General features: G+C 45.3%; 1 protein-coding gene across 1 annotated transcript in view; it reads left to right on the forward strand.

Annotated features, from left to right (window-relative positions):
- The first annotated feature begins 3,323 nt into the window (after positions 1-3,323).
- PDLIM4 (PDZ and LIM domain 4) overlaps positions 3,324-22,090 on the forward strand; it is a 53,001-nt gene continuing 34,234 nt past the window's right edge. Inside the window, exons 1-2 of the mRNA XM_062002313.1 lie at positions 3,324-3,471; positions 18,145-18,296. Coding sequence (XP_061858297.1) covers positions 3,379-3,471; positions 18,145-18,296 — 245 coding nt within the window. The 5' untranslated portion in view covers positions 3,324-3,378. The remainder of the gene's footprint in view (positions 3,472-18,144; positions 18,297-22,090) is intronic.

Raw genomic sequence — 22,090 nt, forward strand, 5'->3', positions numbered from 1 at the left:
AGCACATTCTCAGTCACAGGTCACATATCATCGTTGAATTGTGCAGTGAAATATATTCCAGCTAGAAATGGAGATGTGGCTGAGGTGACTACCAGTAGAGGTGTCAGCAAGGGGAGTCCCAGTCAAGCCAGGGACTCCACAAGCATTTGAGTGACTCTACAAGAAGATGCTGCTGGTTTAGGGGAGTCATGAAGCCACTTCAAAGCCTAAGCTGTGCCTGCCAGGAGGAAAGCAGAAAGTACACAATGATACACTGACCATCTCGTCAAGGTGAGTTGTGTGTAATCGAGAGACGTCCCCACTCTAACAAGCAGAGTCATACAGGTAGAGATTTTTAGGCTCTCACATAAAAAATGCATCCATCTATAGAGCAATTGAATTCTACCTTAAACTCTGAAACCAATTAGTGAGCCTTTTGCAGATCTCTCTTACAAATATAGTCATTTGCTGAACTTACAATGTTTATTAGGGTTTTTTTTCCTCAGTCTAAAACTAAAATCTTTCATGAAGGGCCTAGGGGTGATGCACAGAGGACAACAATTCATCTTGTCTACCCAGCAACTTATGAATGACTAACCTCTAACCTGATAAGAAGGAAAAGACTGAAGAAAATCTATATCTCATATATTAACTTATCATACTTAAGCTGATGTGAAAATATCAGAGGATCTCATTTCTTCTTCCCTTAAATGCAACTTGCTGCTATAGAGGACTCACAGCTAACTTCAGCCTCATGAAACTGCTCTCAGCTTTTGGGGGAGGCGCTGAATGGCTCTAAGGAGAAACAGCCATAGTCCAGAAGGTGAAATTTTGTAGAGCAAGAAAATCTCCTGACCTGGAGAAGAACTATGAAGTCATAACAATGCTTGAAATAACTCTTGTGAGCAGATGTTCAAAAACAGCATTGTGAGGGGTCACATAAGCACAGGACCTTTGCTAGATGTTGGGTGGGTGGCAAATGGAAAACCTGAATGGTCATTCAAAATGGGACACAAAACTGAATATCTGCAGTTTACCCAGTCGGTCTGTGATAACAAAGGAAGGAAACCCAGAGTGTCACCAGGGGCAAAGGAGAGCCATGATGGAATATTCAAAAAAGAAAAAAAGAGGTGATAAGACTTCAGAGTGGAAAAATACTGGAAACAAACACTGAGAAAAATACATGGAGGGGGAAAGATAAAGCGAATGGAGTGATGAGATTGAATTCATGAACACATTTGACCTCTCTTTTGAATGATGTGTGGTCTCTGTTAGGGTTTCAGCATTCAGTTGAAGAATGAGTATATTATAGATACTGTGTTTCAGCTGGGTGCTAAGGCTTGCTCCCACAGCAAGGTTCCTGTCATCTTCTGTTGGTTCTGTTGACTTCTCATCCAAAAGTACAACTCCAGTTATTTCTTGGAACTTACAATTTAAAAATTCTCAAGTTATCAAACACAAAAATAGAAATTGATGAGTTCACTTTGGTTGACTCAAGTGAGATTACGACTGGGTCCTTTGCAGGCTCCAAAGTGTATTGGTTTTGCTCAGAGAAATCACAGGTGAAGAGGCATACGAGCGAAAGAAAGAAAATGTGGCACCTGTGAAATATGGAGTTCTTTAGCTAATGTTCTCATTCCCAAAATCCTGGGAAAAAAAACCAACTTTCACTGACAGGGGGTGCCAAATTAATTCCTGACACAGTTCCGAAATCAGAGGGCTGCTCTAAATGTGGACATTTTCCATCAGGAGCAATTCAATTGCAGATGATTTTTCTTCAGCGTAAAATTGTCTCGATCTCAGCTCAGTTTAATGTGTTTTGGAATATAGTTTAATTTGAAATAAGCACACCCACAAGTTATACCAATTGGGTTAATTCTAGTTGTATTTTATTTGGGTTAAGTTTTTGACAAGCCTGAAGTTACATGAGGGGTAACTTAGGCTGAGTATTCAAAAGGCCTTGAAGAGAAAGTGCCTGGGAGCCAGCAGCTTTCCATCAGCTTTTGAAATGAATACTTTAATAGTGGGGATTTCTGTGTTTTGATTATCTATTTCCTATGTCAGCGAATTATTTTGAAAACCCCTACGGTTTGCTGCACGGCAGAGCCTGTCACTCACAGCCTGAGTGCAATTTAGAAACCACCCCGGGAAATGAAGCCCTTTTGATGAAGGCCAGTGGAAAATGTTTGACTCCTTAGAACTGCAGTCTCCATTTTTTTTTCCTTTGCTTTTCTTTTCCTGTTTTTGTTGTTGCTACTTTCCAGCAAACTTAGTTTCTTTTACAGAAAGAGCTTTTTTCCTTTCCCTTCTAAGAGGAAAGAGATGCCAGTGCCAACACGCTGCACTGGTGCACATCTTCAACTCAGTCCTTTGGAACAGTGCTCCTCATCACCCAACAGCGAGGGCCGCAGAGGTGGGACAGAGACTAGTCCTCCAGCTCACTGCAAACCAAACCTCAGCGTTTGTCTGGGTGGATTTTCTAATGCAAGTAAGGAAACCTCAGGCCAGCCTACTCCCAGCCTTCTGCAGGCTCGGTGATATCATGTAGGAATGAGGAGGTATGATTCATCACTGATCGCATAGACAAAAGTCAGCTTTTATAGCCTCTCGCTGGAGGCACACCGTCACATGGAACAAAGAGTATGGGTGAAAACTCTGCTGGCACCAGCTGCAGCTGAACTGCTCCTCTGTAAGTACCTTTCCAGCAAAGCAAATAAAGTTTATTGTTTTGGATTTGTAACACAGTATGCTTACAGTATTCACATTACTAAATCACAAGGCTGCAGCACAGCTCAGGAGTGCATTTAAAAGTCTCAGCTCCCACCCCGTCCCAGACCAAACGGGCATGGTTGTCCCACAAACCTTCCTGTGTCATGAGCAAACATGTGTGAAAAGGCTTCCCAGCAAATAGCACATAAATCAAACTCATAGAAAGCGGGCAACGAGAAGGTATTTGATGAAACTGGACTTTGCAAACAATGAATCCCTTGTTAGGTCCTTTTTTTGAAGTGGGATATTCCAGCCCAGCCCTTTCCAGGAATAAAGGCAGGCTTACAGGCCTTCTGAGATTTGCCCTGAGCTTTTGGGGGAGATGCTGAGAAGCTCTGCTGACCACTCATGTCACCTCTGAACTACTCCTGCGTGGCTACAAGCCATTCCGTTAAACAGCCTGGACGTCTTTCTTGGTGCTCCGAGGACGCTCTCCGGAGACCCCCTGCAAAAAGCCCCCCCACTGGACCAGCGGGACGGGTCGATCCCGCCTCTGCGCCGTGCACCGCCCCGCGGGGCGTGTCCGGGAGGCGGGAGCAGCCCGTCCCGGCGCTCCGGAGACGCGCGAAGTGCTTCTGTCTCGAGTGGGAGCTGCAGCCGCCCGCGGGCAGGGAGAGCCCCACCGCCGCTATGTCCCACTCGGTGGTCCTGCGCGGTCCTTCGCCGTGGGGTTTTCGTTTGGTGGGCGGGAAAGACTTCAGCGCCCCGTTGACCATCTCCAGGGTGAGCCCGAGCGGGGGAGGGGGGCGGGGGGAGGGAGCGGAGCGGGGACCGGCGACAAGGTGATGGGGGCCGGGGTCGCGCTGCTGGGACCCGAGGCCGACGAGCATCAGCGTTTGGGGTGTTTAAAACTATATGTTACCAAACTCAGGCAAGTAAGTGTCCCCCTCTGAACTTCGCGCTGTTTTCAGCTGCTCTTCCCTGTGTTAACGCAGAGCAGATAGCTTTCTCTCTGCTTTATTTTTTTGGATGTTAATTCATAAAGGTCCGCTTTCAAAGTTTTTAGTGCTCAGTACTACAAAGGCTTTGGACTCGTGCCCTGGACCGAGTTCACAGGCTGCTGAAGTTTTTTTAGGAAGGCATGAGTAAAGTCAGCAAGAAGCTTCTCTGCTCGGGCTGAGCTGTGTTTTGCTGTTACGGGGTCTCTCTGGCTGGTAGTAATTACTGTGTAAGTGCACTCAGACTTGTATTTAACCTCACAAAGATGTATTCTGGAAACTTCTTTGATAACCTTAAAATAGGCTTTGTCCATAACTGTATATGACAGCAAAGGATCCCCCGTGAAGGAAGGAGTGCAGCAAGGTGGTGGGCTGTGTGATGGATGAGGTGCTATGCCCGATCTGGGCATGTTTCCATGGCTTTGGTGTTTCCATCGCCATCGGGCTGCCCTGGGAAGGGGCTGCACACCCGGGGCTGCCCCGTCTTCCTGCGGTATGTTGGGTAGTGTTGCTGAGCTCTCCTGGGCAGCTGCTGCTGGAGCGTTTGAACAAACACCGAGAGTACTGGAAGGCTTTGAAAGGAGCTATAACTTAAAAATATTGTTGTAACACATACAAGCTGTTTGACATCTTTTCCTTCGTCTGCCAAAGTTGTGACAGAAAAGGGAAAACAAGTACCCCGAGTTTTAAAGAAATAATTGTGGAACAGAGTGCGTTTTAAAGATACTCGGTTTGTATTTGAATTCAAATGCAACTATTACACAGTTTTATGGCTCTGGTTTTACTTTGGACTGTCCCTTATCGAGTGTTCCAGCAAGGGCCTTTTTGGAGGAGTAGCAGGAGGAGATGGATAGAGAGGAGGAAAGACACAGACTGGGAGAGGCTGGGGCAGTGCAGGGAGCAGCAGCCGGCGGGGCTGTCCGTGCTGCTGGGGTCGGGCAGGCGTCCGCATACAGCTGGTGTCTGTGCTGTGAGGGGAGGCACTCAGCTTCTGGGCTCAGCCTCCTCGGCACAGGCAAGTCCTCTTTCTCCCCCAGTAACGTGAAATGTAGCACAACAAAACACAGAGTCTCCTCTCAAGGACTGTAGAAAATCTTCCTGTTGTAAAGATGACCATCTTAATTTATTGGAGGGAGCGTGCTTGCCTGTTACTTTGAAAAGTTTGGTTTAATATTAAACAAGAAAAAACAAAGTCTGCTTTTGCCTAGACAGGTGGCTTGCCAAATTCCTGGTTTGATTCAGCAAACCTGGGAGGTGTGAGAATAACTCTCATCAGGCCAGTCTGGCTTTGGATCACAACGAGCTGTAACACCAATCACAGTTTGTGGGCTGTTATTTCATGTCACTGAGTGTGGCAGTCCTTTAAATCGCATCCTTTTTTGATTCAGCTCCCAGAGGGTGATAAACATGCTGGGAACGTTAATGTGGATGTAGAGTGCACTGCTTGGGCTCTAATCTCCTAACACAAGAGGAGACTTCACTAGCTTTGGAAATAATACCTGAATATGTTAAAACTAGGGAAGAATTGGCTTATGCCATAGCTCCTAGCTATAGAGAGGGCCAAGAGATGAGCTGCTGGAGGGGCTCCCAAAGGAAGCTGGGGCTTTACTTAATGATAAGTCCACACAACCCTGCCTATCTGCAAAGGACTGAGCATGCCTGCTGTGGTGCCATGCTCACTTTTATTCTCTAACTGTCCAGTTAAACAATTAGTTTAGCTTTCTAATCAGGAAATCTGGTTTTTTTCCAGCTTGAAACCCAGGCAAGGGAGCAAGTGGGGACAGGGAGCCCCCAGCCTCCTTGTCTGATCTGAGTTGCTGCAGGAGGGAGTCTCTTGCTGTAATTGTTGAGGCTTTTGGCTGACTTTGACTTCCTTCAAAGTGCCTTTTTATTATTTTATTTGTTTTATATTAAAATGTCATTGAATTACAAACACATTTTGAGAAGCAGAAATTCTGCTGGGAGTCGGGCCCAGACTCTGGGACTCCCGTATCCAGCTGTGAGCCCAAGATGCTGACGTGCTCAGGGTGTGACGGGCTGCCCAAGGGATGCAGGTTTGCTGCAGCCCACTTCTGTACCTGAGGAGGGCTGAGTATTGATGTGTCAAGGTGTTTGGGCTGTGTGATTCTGCAAGTGTCCTACCTGGACTGGTTACCTTAGGAATTAATAGGTTGCAGTTTGGGACCTGAGGCATCCAAAAACCACCCACGTTCAGTTCTGGGTGCCAGAGGCTGGCTGCCTGCTTGTAAAACAGAAGTTCAGCAGTGTAGGGGTTGAAAAAAAATTGTTCAGTCATTAATAGGTTGGTTTTCTCTACTCTTTGCTACTGCAGGAAACATTTTCACCCCAGACCACTCACTAGCTCTTAACAGCGCAGATATACATCGCTGCCCCAGGAGCCACAGTGGGTGATGCTTTGCTGTGTGCTTGGGGGAACCTAGAAGGGTGCAGCATCTTCTCCAAAGCCTGAGCCATTGTCCTGAGTAAAGGCAGAGTTTTTAAATGTTGCATTAGTGGGACCTGAAGCTGAAGTGTCATTTCTAGAAGGGAAATAACAAAGCAGTCGGTGTGAAAGAAGCTGCTAGACTGGGCTGAGCTGTGTGGCAGGTACCATGGTGCAGCTGGATGCCAGACAGGGAGAGGTGCCTGCTATGGGGTGGGACGGAGAGCTGAAGGTAGTCTCTAAAAATGGCTGTGACAATCAAGGGATAAACCTGAAAAAAAAAAAAAAGGGATTTGTCAGCAAGGAAAATAATGGTCACACAGCTGTGGTTTGGAGTGGGACTTGACTCACTCACCAGGAGATGCTTTAGCCTTCAGCCTGCTGTGAGGTCGCTGCGTTTGTCCAGGTGCAGCTGGTGGTGTGAAGCCCATTCCTTGCAGCTGTTTCAAATATGTCCATGAAATCAAGGAATGTTCTGGTTTTCTTGAACGTGGGTCACTTTCCTCTGTGGTTTGATCAGTCTTAAGTGACAAGCGGTGAAAATCTGACTGCCCAAGTGCCTGGGAACAGCCGATGCTGAGCACTGCCCTAGACAGACCTGGAGCTGGGAGTGTCAAGTTTGTCAGTATTTAGGACAAGGAAGGAGAAATGCAAATCCAAAAGGGTGTGCTTAGGGCATCTTTCTCATGTGGTTACATAAAAAGCTAGGTGTGCTAGCCAGCCTTTTTTTTCCCCTGTTTCTTCTTGTATTTTCTGGGGAACCCAGATGAGCAGGGCTTGAGTTTTGATGTGGTAGTTTGGGGGCCTCGGAGGGTGCTGCAGTGGTCACATGCAGGGGTGATGCTGGTGTGTTGTCAGCACCATGCTGGGAAGGGAATTGTAGCCCAAGGCTGTGCTCTGGGGAAGAAACCCAGCTCATTTTATACCTACAGTTACAGTAAGCCAAGACCGGGTGTAGTACATCATATAATTGATGGTTCCTGCTTCTAAGGATATTTATAGGGGTAGTGAAATGACCCAAAACATCTGCTTAGAGTTGGCCTTAATGACTTGCTAGAAAGTGAGTTTAAGACTTAATTAAGTTTCTGGTAGCTGACAGCTGCTTTTCCTTGGTTGAGCAGGTTAACAGATGGCCAAGGTGTTGGCCTTTCATGAGAAGGAGGGGAGCTTAGTGCATCACCTGTGACCAGCAACTGTGGTTCAGAAACAGAAATAGAATATGTTACTTAGCTGCTCTCAATTCTGTGCTTGTAACCACATCAGCGAGTGCTGTGGTTCTGTGTGGGATCACAGTTGATCTACCCCTTGCCTGGGATTAAAAGATAATCAGTCATTAGCGTAAGTAGAGGAGCTGAATGCATTTAATCACTTGAACTCACTTGTCCAGCTCAAGGAGTAGTCAATGTCGTCATCTGCCCAGCTCTGCCAGTATTCATCCAAGCATTTGCTGCTTTTAGAATCGTAGATAAATTACTTGGCTAAACAAGTAATTGACAAATGGACTGATTCCAGTATTTAAAAAATAATTTTGTACAATTTTTCCTTTATCTGCTGGCTTCAACATCAGATTACCCACTAGTCTCTGGTGGAGCAGCAAAAGTGAGTTTTTCAATGTTGACTTGAAACTGTAACACAAGAAGTGTGAGAAATGATTGGCCTGCAATCCATTATCCAGGTATTGTTTGGGTTAAGGTTGACTTTTAAACTTAAGTAGCTTTTGTATTTGAGTAAATATGTGTCCTGTTGAACGTTAGGATACTCAAGAAGGAATTCTGCTGAGTGAGGAATTCCAGTAAAAGTTGTCTTGTTGACACCATTGGGGCAGGCAGGTGGCAAATGTGCTGCAGCGATCCCACTTAAATGCAGAGAGCACCCACTCGGGTTAACATTTCTAGGGTGGCCCGTAAGGCTTGTTCATGTGTGCCCTGGATGGGGGATGGCAGTGCTGAAGGGTCTGGGTTCAGTTACTCCAGGAACTCCACATGTGTTGGTGGAGAAAGCCAGAACCAGAGATATCAGCAAAAGAAACAGGGCTTTTTTTTCTTTGCTTTCCATGTTTTTTCCTGTTTTACATGTAACTTTTATAAGTTTGTTTATTAAGTGGAAATTATGTACTTTCTGTTGAGAACTCCCAGATTGGCTGAAATAGTTCCTCTATGTGGATGACTCCTAAAACTAGGACCACAGGTGATTTCTGCTGATCTTTGATGGTTTTATAGAACTAAGCAAAGGTAGCTGTTTCTCAGTTGCACATTACTTTTTGTTCTAACATAATAGTTCAAATGAGATGATTTTTTTCCAAGTGGAAGGAAATAGTTTCACTTGTAATTCTTTTTTATTCTCCTAATTCTTCCAAGGATTGCTTGTTATAAGGGCTGGAGGGAGAGATGTGGGTGGTTTCACTTGGAACTGTGGTGGTACTGAACAGTTAATCTGAACCACAGATAAGAGCTGAAGAAAGTATGTAACAAATACATTTGCTACTGAAGTTACTCTGTCACTGAGGCTTTATTTAATAAATGAAGGAGAAGAATAAATACTTGTGCTAGTTCAGGAGACAGTAATGGTAGAATATACTGGAAGGAAAGCCTAATGCTAATTACCATAATCAAGCACACTGATAATCCAGAGTGGGAAAGCAGGCGGAAAGAATGATTCACGTAGGTCCATTCATACAAGGTCTGACCTTGGGGCGAGTTTGGCAAAATAAACCCAGCACACCCTTGAAAACATTTCGGGCCTCTGCCAGGTTGAACAAAGCAGAATGGGCTCAGTATAACTGGGAGATTTAGAGTTGGGCTGGGGCTGTTGTGGCTGGGGGCAGGGGGAGTTTCTTTTCTGTGTTTTTTTTTTTCCTTTACATGATGGTGATGTCAATTCTCTAATTTCTTAAAGACTGAAAGATTGCCTGTTGGGGCAGGTATTCAGAGTAACTTTGGAAAACTGCACAATTGTATCTCACTTGATACAAGGCTAAGAAAGACTAAAGTCAGATAGCAGACTTGCTAAAATGACCTGGTTGGTGCTAAAAGAGTATAAGGGGAAATATGTGGAATAATTCTTTTTGTTCTTAAGCTTTTTGTTGCTGTGTAGCATGACAGATGGTGATAAACCTGATCCTCCTGTGAGGAATCCTTTAATTTTAATAGAGATGTGCCCTTACAGACTGTGTGCAATTAGTACAGACCAGCCCAATTTTATTAATTGTAGCATGGGGTGGAAAAATGCATATCACAAGTCTGCAGGAGTTGCATGGTGAATCCTGGAAGCCACAAGTCCTCTCAAATATAGTATCTCTAACTGTTGTTTGATTTCTGAGCTTTTAAAATGCATTGACTCGGGGTTCTTAGCTGCCCAAACCCTTAGGGAAAACTTTTTTTTTTAAGTCATCTGTGACCACAGGTGCTAGAGTGTGAAAGAAAACAGTAGATCTCTCCAGATCTGTTAAAGTTGATTTAAAAAAAGCTAAAATAAACATGTTCACAGAAAATACTCTGCTTGATTTGTTGTCAGTGCAGTGCTGGCTGCTTGCTAGATGTGCAACAGAAGCAAACCACACCACAGTGTATCTAGTGAGAACTTGTTAATGTAGTGGATTTGTACACAGCCGTTAACACCATGCTTGCCCCAAGTGCTAGCAGATAAGGTTATGTTTGGTTTCTACTTCAGGACTTAAACAAAAACTCCAAGTGAAGCCAGGACTCATGAGGTTACTTGGAGCAGTCGCAAAAATGTTGAGTCGCAGCGTGGCATTTGAGTAGCTTTTACAGTCAGCAGAGACCTAAAATAAACCCCACTTTCTCACCATAGAGAGCAGAGCTCTGTTTAAAAAAAAATAATAGAAAAAATGGTGTGTGAGAGTATTGCAGCCAATGAATTTTCCAAACATCATAAAGATGTCTCAAAGCCCGTGCCACACTCAATCTTTCTTGTCAACCAGAGCAACTCAGATTCACACCCGCTAAGCCTTAAGTAGTTTTATGTGTTGTGTGGATGATAGCAGATTATGTGTGGATGATATTTTGCAGTACAAGCTTCAGAAAGCAAAATATACCAGACTCTAGAAGATTATTTACAGTAATTATTCTAAATTATCAGGTATGGGCAATGCACAGCTAGAAGAGAAACTGTCTTGAGCAGTTAAATCCAGGGCTGTTCAGTAACAGGCATCGTGGAGTAGAAGCTCACAGAGGTTTACGGTATGCCAAATCTGAATGCTGTAATTCACGGTAAGCCAGCCACAAATGCATCCCAGAAGCCTTTAGCACATGTAAAGCTTGTGGTACAAAAGACCAAACCCTGCAAAATATACAATGTTCACAGAGAGAAAGCAGCCACATTGCAGAGGCCCAAATCCCTGTGGTCTGTGTCTGATTAACACATACCTGCTTCAGAAGGACAAAGCTTCAGGTTTGCTCACCAACTGGATTCAAACTTCTTGTGTGGGAAATGTAGTTCTGGAGATCCTCTGGCTGCTTTCCTTTTGGTAGGAAAGTGAGCATCAACTTACCTGCTTGGCTGAGAAGGACAGTAGTTTGTGGGAGCTGCTTGGAGCTCACCTCTTCGTGTCTTCTGTGAAGCACTCCAGGGGTTCCCCAGACCAGAGTTTGGGGGCCCTGCTGTGGCTGTGAGTGGTCTGAGATGGAGAGGTTTCACAGGAGGACTTAGCACCAAACCTCTCATAGAAACAGACCATCAAAAATGCTTTCTGAATCCAGTTTGCTGAGAGGCACAGGATGGTGTGATGTATTGGAGGCTGCAGTGATGCCCCAAGTGCACCCTTATCAGAGGTTAGCTTATGTTCCCTGGGCAAGCTGTCACACCTTGGCCTTGCTCCTCAGCATTACAGAGCAAGTATAAAGCAGATCTAAGTGTAGTAGCAGCCGTAGTGATTAAGAGTGGGTCATTCCGTGTGGTAAAGCAGCATAACTATCTGTAGCTTGCCCTTGGAGGAAGGAGTAAGAGGACTTCTGGTGACTGTGAACACAGCAGAGAGTGTCGTGTGCTGCTACCTGAGTTCTGGGTGTCTCTGGGCTGGGTATGGCAAGCTTTTGGACAAGTAAGGCAGATGTTTGTGTCTTAAGGACCTGTGTCTTTCTCAAGCAGCATTTTGAGGTTTGTACTCAGATTATATGGTTGACTGTGCTAATGTTTGTGATTTTATTGATTCTCCACCTTTTCTTTGTGTAGAGACCTTGACCTTTGAGGTAGATTAGGATCTACACCACAAATCTGATTCTAAATTTGGATTTGGATCCATCAGTACTTGGATTCAAAAGGATTTTGGAGTATCTTGCCTTTTATAACATTCGTACTCTGGTTCTTTCTGTTTTATGCTCTTAAACTTATTGTTTTCTTCAGTAGCTATATGAATTCTCATTGCATAAACAGTGCTCTTTATTTACTGGGCTGGGCGCCATACCTAAGTAATGTCTTGATACCTTGGCCTTTTATAAAAGCAATTAGAAAAATGCAAATGGGTTAGCAAGAAATGTACATCAGTTCAAGGCATGATGCTTTGAAAAGCTGAAGACAATCCCTGGAAACAATGCTTAAAGGATTTAAGGAATTTATCTTCATTAGTTAGTCACTAACTCTTGGTTCTTCCTGTTTTAAAAGATGTTGTTACTGTAAGATCATCTGCTGCCTCATAGCATGCTTCCTGAAAATAGAACAGCCTTGCTTTGTTTAAAAGCTGAGAATTTTGTCACACTATCTTGAAAGCCTCTCGAAAGCTTTAATCAGGCCCTTTTGATCACGCTTGCAGAACAGGACATTTCCCTAGACTTGCCTGTAACAAACTCCCATTGATTTCAGAGAAGAGTGGTGTGATCTGTGTAGGCTTGTATGGGATTGATTCTTTTAACCCATTAAGTCCTGGGAAGATGGCTTCATTAATTGATCAGGTCCATCACATTTTGTTAGAGTAGCACTTTTTTGTTTTTTCTAATGAATGGAGAAAGCTCCCTGTACTGTGTAGACGTGATTGGGTACCTTTTGTTAATTTGAGTAAAAGCTATAGGGACAATAAATTGAAGTTCTTCTTTCCACTGGTTGTGCCAAGACCTGTGCAGGCAGTGAAGAGGAACAGTGTCCCTCGTCCTTGGGTCCTGATAGTGGCAGGTTTCCGGAGAAAAAAGAACCCCAAAGCTGCTAATGCAATAAATTAACCTTTTACTAAAGTCTTAATTATTTCAACTTGTGATGTTGACCCAATTTTAGAGACGACTTGAGCAAAGCTGCTTCTGAGCCAAGCTGTCCCTGTGGTGGTCAGTGGGACAGAGACACAGGGAACTTTGTTCTCTGAGACTTGCTCTGTGCTGAGAAGGCTTGCAGCCCTGGCCTGCTCCTGTGCTTGATCTCCTCGGGGGAAAGTAAAACCCTGTTTCAGGAGTAAACTCCTCCTGCTGCAAATAATCTTGCTTACTAAATTTGATTGTGTGGCTCCCAATGCCAACTGGCTTAGTGCAACAGTTGCCTTAATGTGATTTTATTGGCCTGGTGTCAGATGCTAGCACTTAGTAAAGCCTTACAAGGCTGCAGTGGCCAGGTAAGATAGCCACTGCTGGCTTTAGGGCTTTTCCAATCCCTTCCATAGTACTGGGGCATCCACTGGGCTTGTGAAGGGGCTGCCTGGGGCTGGTCCCTTGAAGAGGAGGGAGGTGGGTGGTAATCTTGGGAAAGGTGGTGGGGATAATAATTTGATAAACTTATTTAAAGAAATTGGTTTCTAATTGTGCAGAGAGAGTTCACTGGTTGATGACTTGTCAAAAGGAGATACGGACTTGTGGGGTGTTGGTCCAGTGCTACAGCCTATTGGTCTCATTTCTTTTCATTATCCTCAGTGTGGGGGAGATGCTTGCGGCGCTGTGACTGAACCTATTGCAGTGACAGAGGAGACAGAGGACAGTGAAAAAATGGCTGTTTACTGGAGTCTCTTTCTTTAAAATTATCCTTTTCCTGCTGGAATAATATAAAAGGACTGAGACAGGTGCAAATATTGGACCTTGAGTATTTTTTGAAGCACGGTGCTAAGTGCAGAATGTACAAAGACATCGCAAGTAAGGCTTGTCCTGAGGGGATTAGATAGAATAAGATGCTTTTCAGAAAAGGGGGGAAAAATAAAAACCCAATCATTCTGGGTTCTTGCTGGAGTGACTCGCTGCAGGAGGCATGCTCTGCTGGCACACTGTATGGGGAAAGGCTGCTCTCAAGCCTGGAGCTACTTACTTGGGGGCATGAGCTCTACAAACCTCCACGTGCCCTGCCGCCTCAATAGTGTTAGCTGTGGATGGTTTTCCTTTCTGTTAGCATTTTCTGTTTAGAAATATTCTTATGCATCTGTTGGGATTTTTTTTGTGGTTGTTCTTGTTGAGTTTTGTTGTTTGAGAGAGAGAAACAAAGAAGCAGCTGGTTATTTTTGTGGAGTGGTTAATGTAGAACATTGTTCTTTCTTGGCGTTATTTAACTTTGGGAGAGCATGAAAAATGCTGTGCATTTACACCATGTTCCCCCAGCAGATGCCTTGCTGTGCAGTGTGCACTCGCCTCGGGCAGGGTACCCGTAAATGTGCTTCTATGGGCATAAAAGGAGCTGTCAAAACAGGAGTGTCAGTGACCTCCCCAGCACATCGACAGATCCTGCAAGTATTCGTTGCACAGTTCCTTCCTGATGAAGATGTAGCAGCAATTAGGTTACGGATAGTGGGTATTTCCACACATAGCACCATGTGGGATCTGCTTAATCATCTCATGTAGAGATTGCTTCCAGCAAATTTTGTCCCTCCCCTTGCCTCAGATGATGTGTCCAGCATGCTGGACCCATTACTCTGAGTTACTTCAGTTCACTCTCAGAAAACCATTCAGCTCTCCTGGATTGTGTCCCAGGCTGTGCTTGAAAACCTGTGGAGCACTACGGCTGGCACAAGGTAAGAGGCTGGATGGCACCTGGGAGCAGGAAGGTGCAAAGTCCTCCCCTTTCTTGTGGGCAAGCTGTGTAGCTGACTAGGCTGTTGTGCAACTTCACTCCGAGTCTCTATCATTTGGCTTTGGATTCATGTTGATGGGAAAATATGTACAAGCATAGGGCAACAATAGCAGCATGAGCTAACTGGCAGCTGGGAGTTTGCATCAGTGCTGTTTCGTTGCTATATGAAGTTGTGGCTTTGGGAGCTCAGAGCTTCCAAATGAGGCAGGGTTCCTGTCTGTTTGAAAAGAAAAAACTTTAGGGGAACTTTAATGAAAATATTTATGTTTCTTTAAGCCTGCAGTGTTTGCTGTGGGTTTGGCTCTCAGTGCCATACACTTAGCTGCTCTGCACATGCATCAAGGTTACTGTCACACATGGCACAAACAGAGCCCTTTGGGAGCTGCCTGGGCTTGCAGGGAGTGGGACCTCATAAGCTGCCAACAGCGTGAGGGCTCAGACCACCCTCAGTGATTCTCCACCAGTCCTTTGCTCTGGCCCTGAAATACCTGCAGTGTGCTGGGCTCTGCAGCCCCAGGGGGTTAGCAGGGTGTGAGGGACTGGGCTGGCTCCTCACTAGCACATAATTGCCCTGCTCAAGCTCTTTGCTGGAGAAAAGCAGACAAACAGCCCAAATCCTGGCAGACGCCCAGCATGGGCAAGACAAGGCATGGCACATGCAGGAGTGTGTGAGTTAGTACTTGGCTTTAGGGTGCTGGGCATTGCCAGTGTGGTGGTGGGGGACAAACTGTCCTGATTCTGGAGAGACTACTAATATCACCCTCAGACCCATCACTCTTGCCTTGGTCTGTGTTCATTCAACCTTGATTTTTAAGATGTTTTGTTTGTAGCACTGATGGAGAACTTCAAAAACAAACAAACAAAAATTTGATTACTGGTTTTCTTAAGCCTGTCCTATTCTCCAGCCTCACTTCATTTGGAGGCGTCTTTCAAGAGCAGAGGGTTCCAGTGACTTGGTGCAGGATTTCTTTGCAGTGTGTGTTTTTACTTCCTAACGTATCCAATTACTCTCAAACTTGTGCACACTTCATTCACGTCGCACATGCTGCGGTTACCACTCACGGCAGACCCCGAGGCCCCTCTGGAGCAAGATGTGAGTGAGTGCCTCTGGTAAAACCTCCATCCCAAAACCTCTCTGCACTGCTGGGCTGTAGTGTGATTGCCCTGGAGAGACCTTACACCCGTGGGCAACACAGGCAGCTGTAGCTTTAGTACTTCAGCCATAGTCATGGAGAGGGGACTAATGCAAAATGAGGTTTATCACTTAAACAAAAACCCACTTAGTTTTAGCGTGTACTTGTTTATAGCAGTAGATGCTCAGCAGCTCGTTGGACAGTAGCTGGCCTTTGTAAGGAAAGAGGCTGGTTAAGGAGTGTTCTGGGTTGCCAGAGTGTGCTGTGTGTGGGTGCTGCCTGAACAAAACACCTAGGTCCATCCTGCTCCTTCCTCCTTTGTTCGTTTTCATATGATAACAGAGGCTTATCTTTTTTGGATATTTCACTCTAAGCATAGGCTCCATTACAAAAACTGCTATAGTTAAAACTGCATCCTTGTCCTTATGGAGACCCTGGCTTGCAGTAGGCTGTCTGCATGGATCTGCACAGGGCAAAGCAGGTAGGATCATTGGATGAGGACTCAGACAGCCCTGATCCATAACCAAGCTCACAGGGCCTTTTGTGGCATGTCTGGTGTTGATGGCTTTGCACAGCTATGAGTTAGTAGGACTTGGTCGGAAGAATTTTAAACATCATTCATTAAAATCCAAACTTTGGACCTGACAGACATTACAATACCGATTCCCAAGCTGCTGTGACACCAATGCTGTATCTTAAACTAATGAGTTCTTGGAGTGCAGCCCCGTATCAAGCCCTCAGTCATCTCCACGACTAGCATAAAATGCTAATATGAAGATACTGCCAAAATAATTTGAAATAAACCAGAATCTGAAAATAAGAAACAGCTAAGAGCCTCATTTATGAACAGCTTATTCTCCAAGGAAGCTACAATCTGGTTCAGATCAGCACAGGGAGAAAAATCCCTTGGACATCTAGGCAGTATTGGAGAGACGGGAACAAAATGCAGCTGTCCTGGGTCAAACTGAAGGTCTGTCCTGGGGCCACAGGACAAGCACCAAGGGAAGTGGGTAACAACAGGCAAGCTCACAGAGATGCTTCCTCAGAGGTGCTGGTTGAGCTTCTGGTTGACGTCCTGGTGTGTCTGGCTGTAGAAGGACCCTAATGCTCTGCGAATGCCATATCTTTTTACATGGGTTTAAAAAAGCCAACAGGACAGATGCACACCAGAGAAAAAAGAAGCTTATCCTGGGTTGAAATGTCCTGTGTCAGAGATTTACGGATAATGTGTGCCATGTTCAGAAATACCTCCTGTTGTTTGCCCTGAGCTGAGTCACAGGGGAGCCTTTGAGCAGGGAAGGAGTTGGCCCAGCACTTTTTTTTAGAGCAAAATAGCCTGGCTGAAACTATTGAAGAGCAAATGGCAAATGCTGATTTACTCTGACAACGCAACAAAAGCCTTAATTCAGGCTGCCAGTTTTACTTACATGTAAAAAGTGGTTTGGAGCTCCTCAAACACCTTCAGGTTTGTGTTTTGGTGGTGCTAGTGGCTGTGGTCATGCGGGGAGCAGTGCAGCAGGTCTGTGTTACCCCGGGTACTCTCTACCTCTCACCAGCGGTTTTAACTGGTGTCGGTCCTGTGAGCAGCCCCTCAAAGGGCTTTGGTGGAAAGACTGAATGTTCTTCAGGTTCTTTATGGAAATGGAACTGGAGAAAACAAATCAAGATGAGAATGGGGCTGCACGTGTGTCCCCCTTTCTAAGAGACTGCCTGTTTAATGATGTCCTGCAGTGGTCAGAGGGCTTGTGGGCACCCTGGAGCAGGTGGCTCCTACCTAGTTTGTTAGTATCTGGTTGCCACCATGCAGTGACATAAGCTATGTCTGAGGGGAGTCAGAGGACAGAGCAGTGATCCTTTTGCTTGGCTCTTTGGAGCAGGGTATGATGGAGCACGGACCCATTGTCTGAGATGGGGGATTGCACCCATGTGAATCAGGAGTGAACAGAATCAAAGCACCATCCCACTTAAAATGCAATGAGATGTCAATAACCAAAAGATTGTCCTTTCTCACTTGATAAGCCATGTGGCTGGTTAGTGGAGGGTTAGCAGATGCTCTGAATGACCGAAGAGGAAATTAGAGGGCAAGCACATAGCTATTAGGAGTTTAAACAGACATGTTTACCTGTCCAGCCTATGCCTTGCATCATTTTATATTACTGCCAAAATTCAAACCACATTTTGGCTGATTGAAATGAAATGGTAATTTCTTGGGAAACTCTTTTATGGGCTGCAGGATTAGTCTTATAGCTGACCACAAACAGTACCTGGACCCGTCATTAGTTCCTCAGGAAAGAAGTTATGAGTTTCATAAGGTTCTGGCATTCCTACAAAACCTGGAGGAAAGAGTTGTGGAGACTTAATGAGTTGTGTGATAGTCCATGCAGGGCTAGAGACAAGTAATTTGAATGATGGTCAGGAAAAACTGATGTCAAATGTAACCGCTTCGCAGGAAGCAATGAGGATGACTGTGCTCATCTTCTGATGATGTCAAAGAGGAGGATTTCAAGTGCTCTTTAGGGATTGGCTCTGGCAGCGTGGTTTAAGGGCTGCAAGCAAGCCAAAGGAGTGTAAAGCATCTCTCTGGAAAGAGAGTATTGTTTTATTTCAAGCAAGAGACAGATCTGAGGACCTGGCCACTCTGGACTGACTGGGATTGACAAAAATCTCTTTGCTAAAGCGTGTTGTTGTAAAGAATGGCCCTCGGAGAACTGGGGATGACCCGAGAGCTCTGGCTCTGACATCCAACCTCTGGTAGATGCCATTGGTGTAGGTAGAACATGTATCTTCTCCAGAAATAACTATTCCCTTTATCTGCTGCTTATTCCAAGAAACTAGATTGTTTTAAAAAAAAAGAGCATTCTTTTAAGTAACCCTTTGTTTTTTTCCCCCTGCCTAGATTAACCCTGGCAGTAAAGCTGCCATGGCAAACCTGTGCCCAGGAGATATTATTTTGGCAATTAATGGAGAGAACACAGAGAACATGACACACTTAGAAGCACAAAATAAGATCAAAGCATGCACAGACCAGCTACTGCTCTCCGTGAACAGGTAGGTCCTCTTCAGTTTGCTGTGCTCTTGTGTCAGCTTTGCTTGGCTCTTCTGCAGAAGGCTGGTGGCTGGACCCAGAGCGAGTGTGCCCTTTGGCTCAATTCGTGGAGCATCCCCGTGCTCTGTGTGTTTGTTCTGCAAACACACCAGTACACCAAAATTATTTCTGAAAGATCACTGGTACAAAAAATGGGTTCAGTTCATTTTTAGGTGTGGATTGTCATTTATACCTTGCAAAGGTCCAGACTGTGAACTGGATTGGATTCTTCAACCCAACAGAGGGTTTATCGACTCAGCCAACAGTAAAGCACTGGGGTCACTCTCTGTTGGGCAAAGCCTCCCACTTTGTTAATATCCACCTCTCGTTTTCCTAAACATCTGTTCAATATCCATTTGAAGATCCTGCCAAATTCTTTTTTATTTTTCAATATTTCAAAGTAAAACAAAGGCTTGGGAGGGATTTTTTTGCTTTCCATTGGAATTAATTCTGTAGCAAGAGGTTCCCAGTACAAATCACAAATTAACCAGGCAAAATAAGTGCTCCTTATAAGGTTCACAAATGACTAATGTTATCTGTGTCTATTTAAATAAGTGTGTACAGTTTTCCACTTCAGATTAAAAAGGCTTTTCCTGCTATAAAGAGCTATCATTTACTGTTTAGACTTCTCTTGGAAAACATGTCGTTTCTGACTGGAAGCCTGAGCAATGGGGAAGGAGCTGCCATACGTGGAGCAAAGCCTTGTTGTTTCCTCATGGTTCATAAGACAGTAGTGTCTGAGCTGTCTGGTGTAAGCAGAATCCCCTGAGGTCAGCCCATGCCATAGGGATAATGTGCCTTTAGCATTAGGAAAGACAGAAAAAAAACCCCTCAACCAAGAAAACTCTTCATGCAGGTAGAATTTTCCATAGCCAAGGAGGACTGTTGTTTTGCTTTCGATTTGGAGCAGTTTTGGGAAGACTGGATGATATTCTACCCCAAAGAGGGGCTGTATCCACAGCAGAACAAGGGTTCCCCTCCTGGCTGTCTGCAGGCTGCTGGGCCTGTCCTTGGAAGAGGCAGAAATCCTTGTGTAGCGGCAGAAGGTGTTGGTGAGCTACCAGCTGCTGAGGTGGTTTGGCAGCAAAACAGCTTTGGCGGTAGCTGGCATAGAAATTTGCTGAAAGCAACTTTCACCTGCAGCATGGCAGTACTGTATTCTCATGTATGAAGGCTTCTACTATGTGAATTTATGGGCAGAATTCCCACTTCTACACCTCATTTTAGCTGTCAGTATCAACTAACATCTGTTTGTTGGCTGAGATTGGACCCTCGAGTGCTTCTCCTGCAGAGGAGGCACAAGCTACATACCCAGCTTTCTGCTAGTGTCCACTGCATCCTTGTGGTAAGAAAGCAGTGCTTGAATCTTGCTGGTGGTAGCTGGGCCCATACTGGTCATGGTAACTGCCATGTCAGCATACACGACATCAGAGGTAGCACTGTGAAAGTACATCTTGTCTCCCAAGCAGTAATTTCTTGCATGGACACAGGCCAGAGGTTGTGTCACACTGGTACAATTCCACTCCATGATGAGAGGAGCAGACAGAGGTCTCACAGCAGTTTGTGCCTTGGTGGGGTGAAGGATGATCTATCTGTTTTAGTTTCTCTGAAATGCAGAAATGTTCATTAATGACCTTGTGATGGTCTGGAAGCTGCTGTTTGGAAGATTTCTGGCAACAGAAATATCTTCAGGTTGGGTTTGTCCAACTGCACCCACCAAGGTGCATGTTTTGAACAGAACTTGCAGTGTGCCTAGAGGAGTAGTGGGCTCTCTACAGCAGATGTTGCCTTGCAGTGGTTGCAGGGTTCATGGGTTAGGTGGCCTGGGCTTTGCTACATAGAAAGGTAGACAAGAGGACTGCAATCGCTTTGTCAGACCTTACAGTCTTTGTAAACACATGTTTTAAAGGCTCTTGTATCTCATAGGCAAAAATAAATGCTTGGGCTTCTGCAAGACAGGAATATAAAGGAACTGGTGATGGTGAGGAATTGTTCAGCATGGGATGGATCCTCTCAGGGAGGAGATCACACCGTTGGGTCAATTAAGTGGCTCTTTCAAGCACAAGGCACACCTTGGCTGTGCCCAGAGAAGCCTGTGGGAGTGGCTTTATTTTGACAAGAACAACTGAATAGTTTATTTTTTCTACAGTAAGGACAGCAGCTCCTGTAATGCTTTATTAGGTCTATTTTTAGTTTGGCTCTTGGATCTCTCTGCTGTTTCCAAGTGACCTGTTGGATCCAGACAGCTCTGTGCAGCCGTTAGTCATCACTGGAAGCGCATCCAACACTGTCTCCCTGGCATGAGCAGATCCCTGCCCCGGGACCTGCCTCCTGGGGAAACCACAGGGGGATCTTGTTGGTTTGCATGCGTGTCCAGCAGCTGCTGTTTGCAGTGGATCCCCACCCTGGTCACTGCTACGAGGCTGAACTCCAGAAAAGCCCCATGTGCACAGGTGTGGACTAGTATCTTCTCCATCAGTCAGAAAGATGCTTTCAAGCAGTGTCCTCTCTGCTGCCTTCAACAAAATGCAGTTTGCAAATCAACACGAGGAGAATTTTTTTTGAAGAAGTATGTTTGTGTAGAAGACATTTGAAGTAATGACCTTGTTTGTTGTATATCTTTAGTGAAGACATATGAAACTTGATGATAATTCTCTTTTGCTGGAAGAGGCTCCCTCCAGCTGGCCATGTGTGCCAAGGGAAGGCAGGCAGCCAGACAGGGAGCACATCCTGGCAGTGAAGGACATCCAGCCCTCCAATGCCCTCTGGGATTCTTTCATCCCATACCCTTTCTCTGTAAACCCTTGACATTATGTGTTACCAAGACAGAGAACAAGATTTGGTTTGTTTTCAAATTGTGGTCAGTAAATGCCCTTTGACTAGAAAGCTCAGTAGGAAAATCGGAATGGAGGGAAGACAAGAAGTGGGGGTTACTGTGTGGTCTGATGGGATGTCCTGGGACCAATGTGACCTCTGTGGCTGGACTGCAAATAGGTCAGCATATGTATCGTTAGCACAGCCAGTCATTATGAACTTCAGGCTGGGTTTAATGGTTTTCCTTCTATCCAGCTGCATGACAGAGCCTGTTCATCTAGTCAGTCTGGAAGGGAAAACCTAAGAGTTTCTGATCAAATTTGAATATGTAATTTCCAAACACCATAATAGCAAGCAGTCCTCAGAGCGCTTCTCCCACAGCTCTGCCAGCCAGAGGACTCTGCCAGCTATTGGGAAGCACATCTGCACTGACTTTGCTCACTGGGATCTGTGCTGAGCTCCTGAGGGAGCTGGGGGGGTCAGTGGCACCAGGACCCCAGAGAAGCCAAGTTTTGAGGCAGCAGAAAAGATCTATGGTGTGAACATGACTGTGTGGGCAGAAAGGCACCATATTGTTTCCCAGTGAATCTGGCACAGTTGTGTGGCAACTCCTGGGAAATTGAAGGAATGTTTGTTTTCTCTCCTTGGGACACCAGTTTCTCTGGACTGGTTATGAACCCTGTAGGAGACAGGCCTGAGAAGGCAAGTAGCAATAAAGATATTGGCTACTGGCTTGCAAAGAAAAGCAGGGCTCAGGGAAGCTCTGTATCTGATATTTCTCATAATTTTGGGGAGGCTGTAGGAGGAAGTGTCTGGAGGGCAGCAGCAGTAAAACACACAGCATGGTGAGAAGCTGGCAGAGCCTGGGCCTTCTGTCTCCAGCCAGTAGTCACTTCAGATGGAAAAGCTGTTTTGTTTTCCAACAGTAACAAAGGAACCAGCA

Source organism: Colius striatus, chromosome 9 (assembly GCF_028858725.1).
Source record: "Colius striatus isolate bColStr4 chromosome 9, bColStr4.1.hap1, whole genome shotgun sequence".
Taxonomy (NCBI): Eukaryota; Metazoa; Chordata; class Aves; order Coliiformes; family Coliidae; genus Colius; species Colius striatus.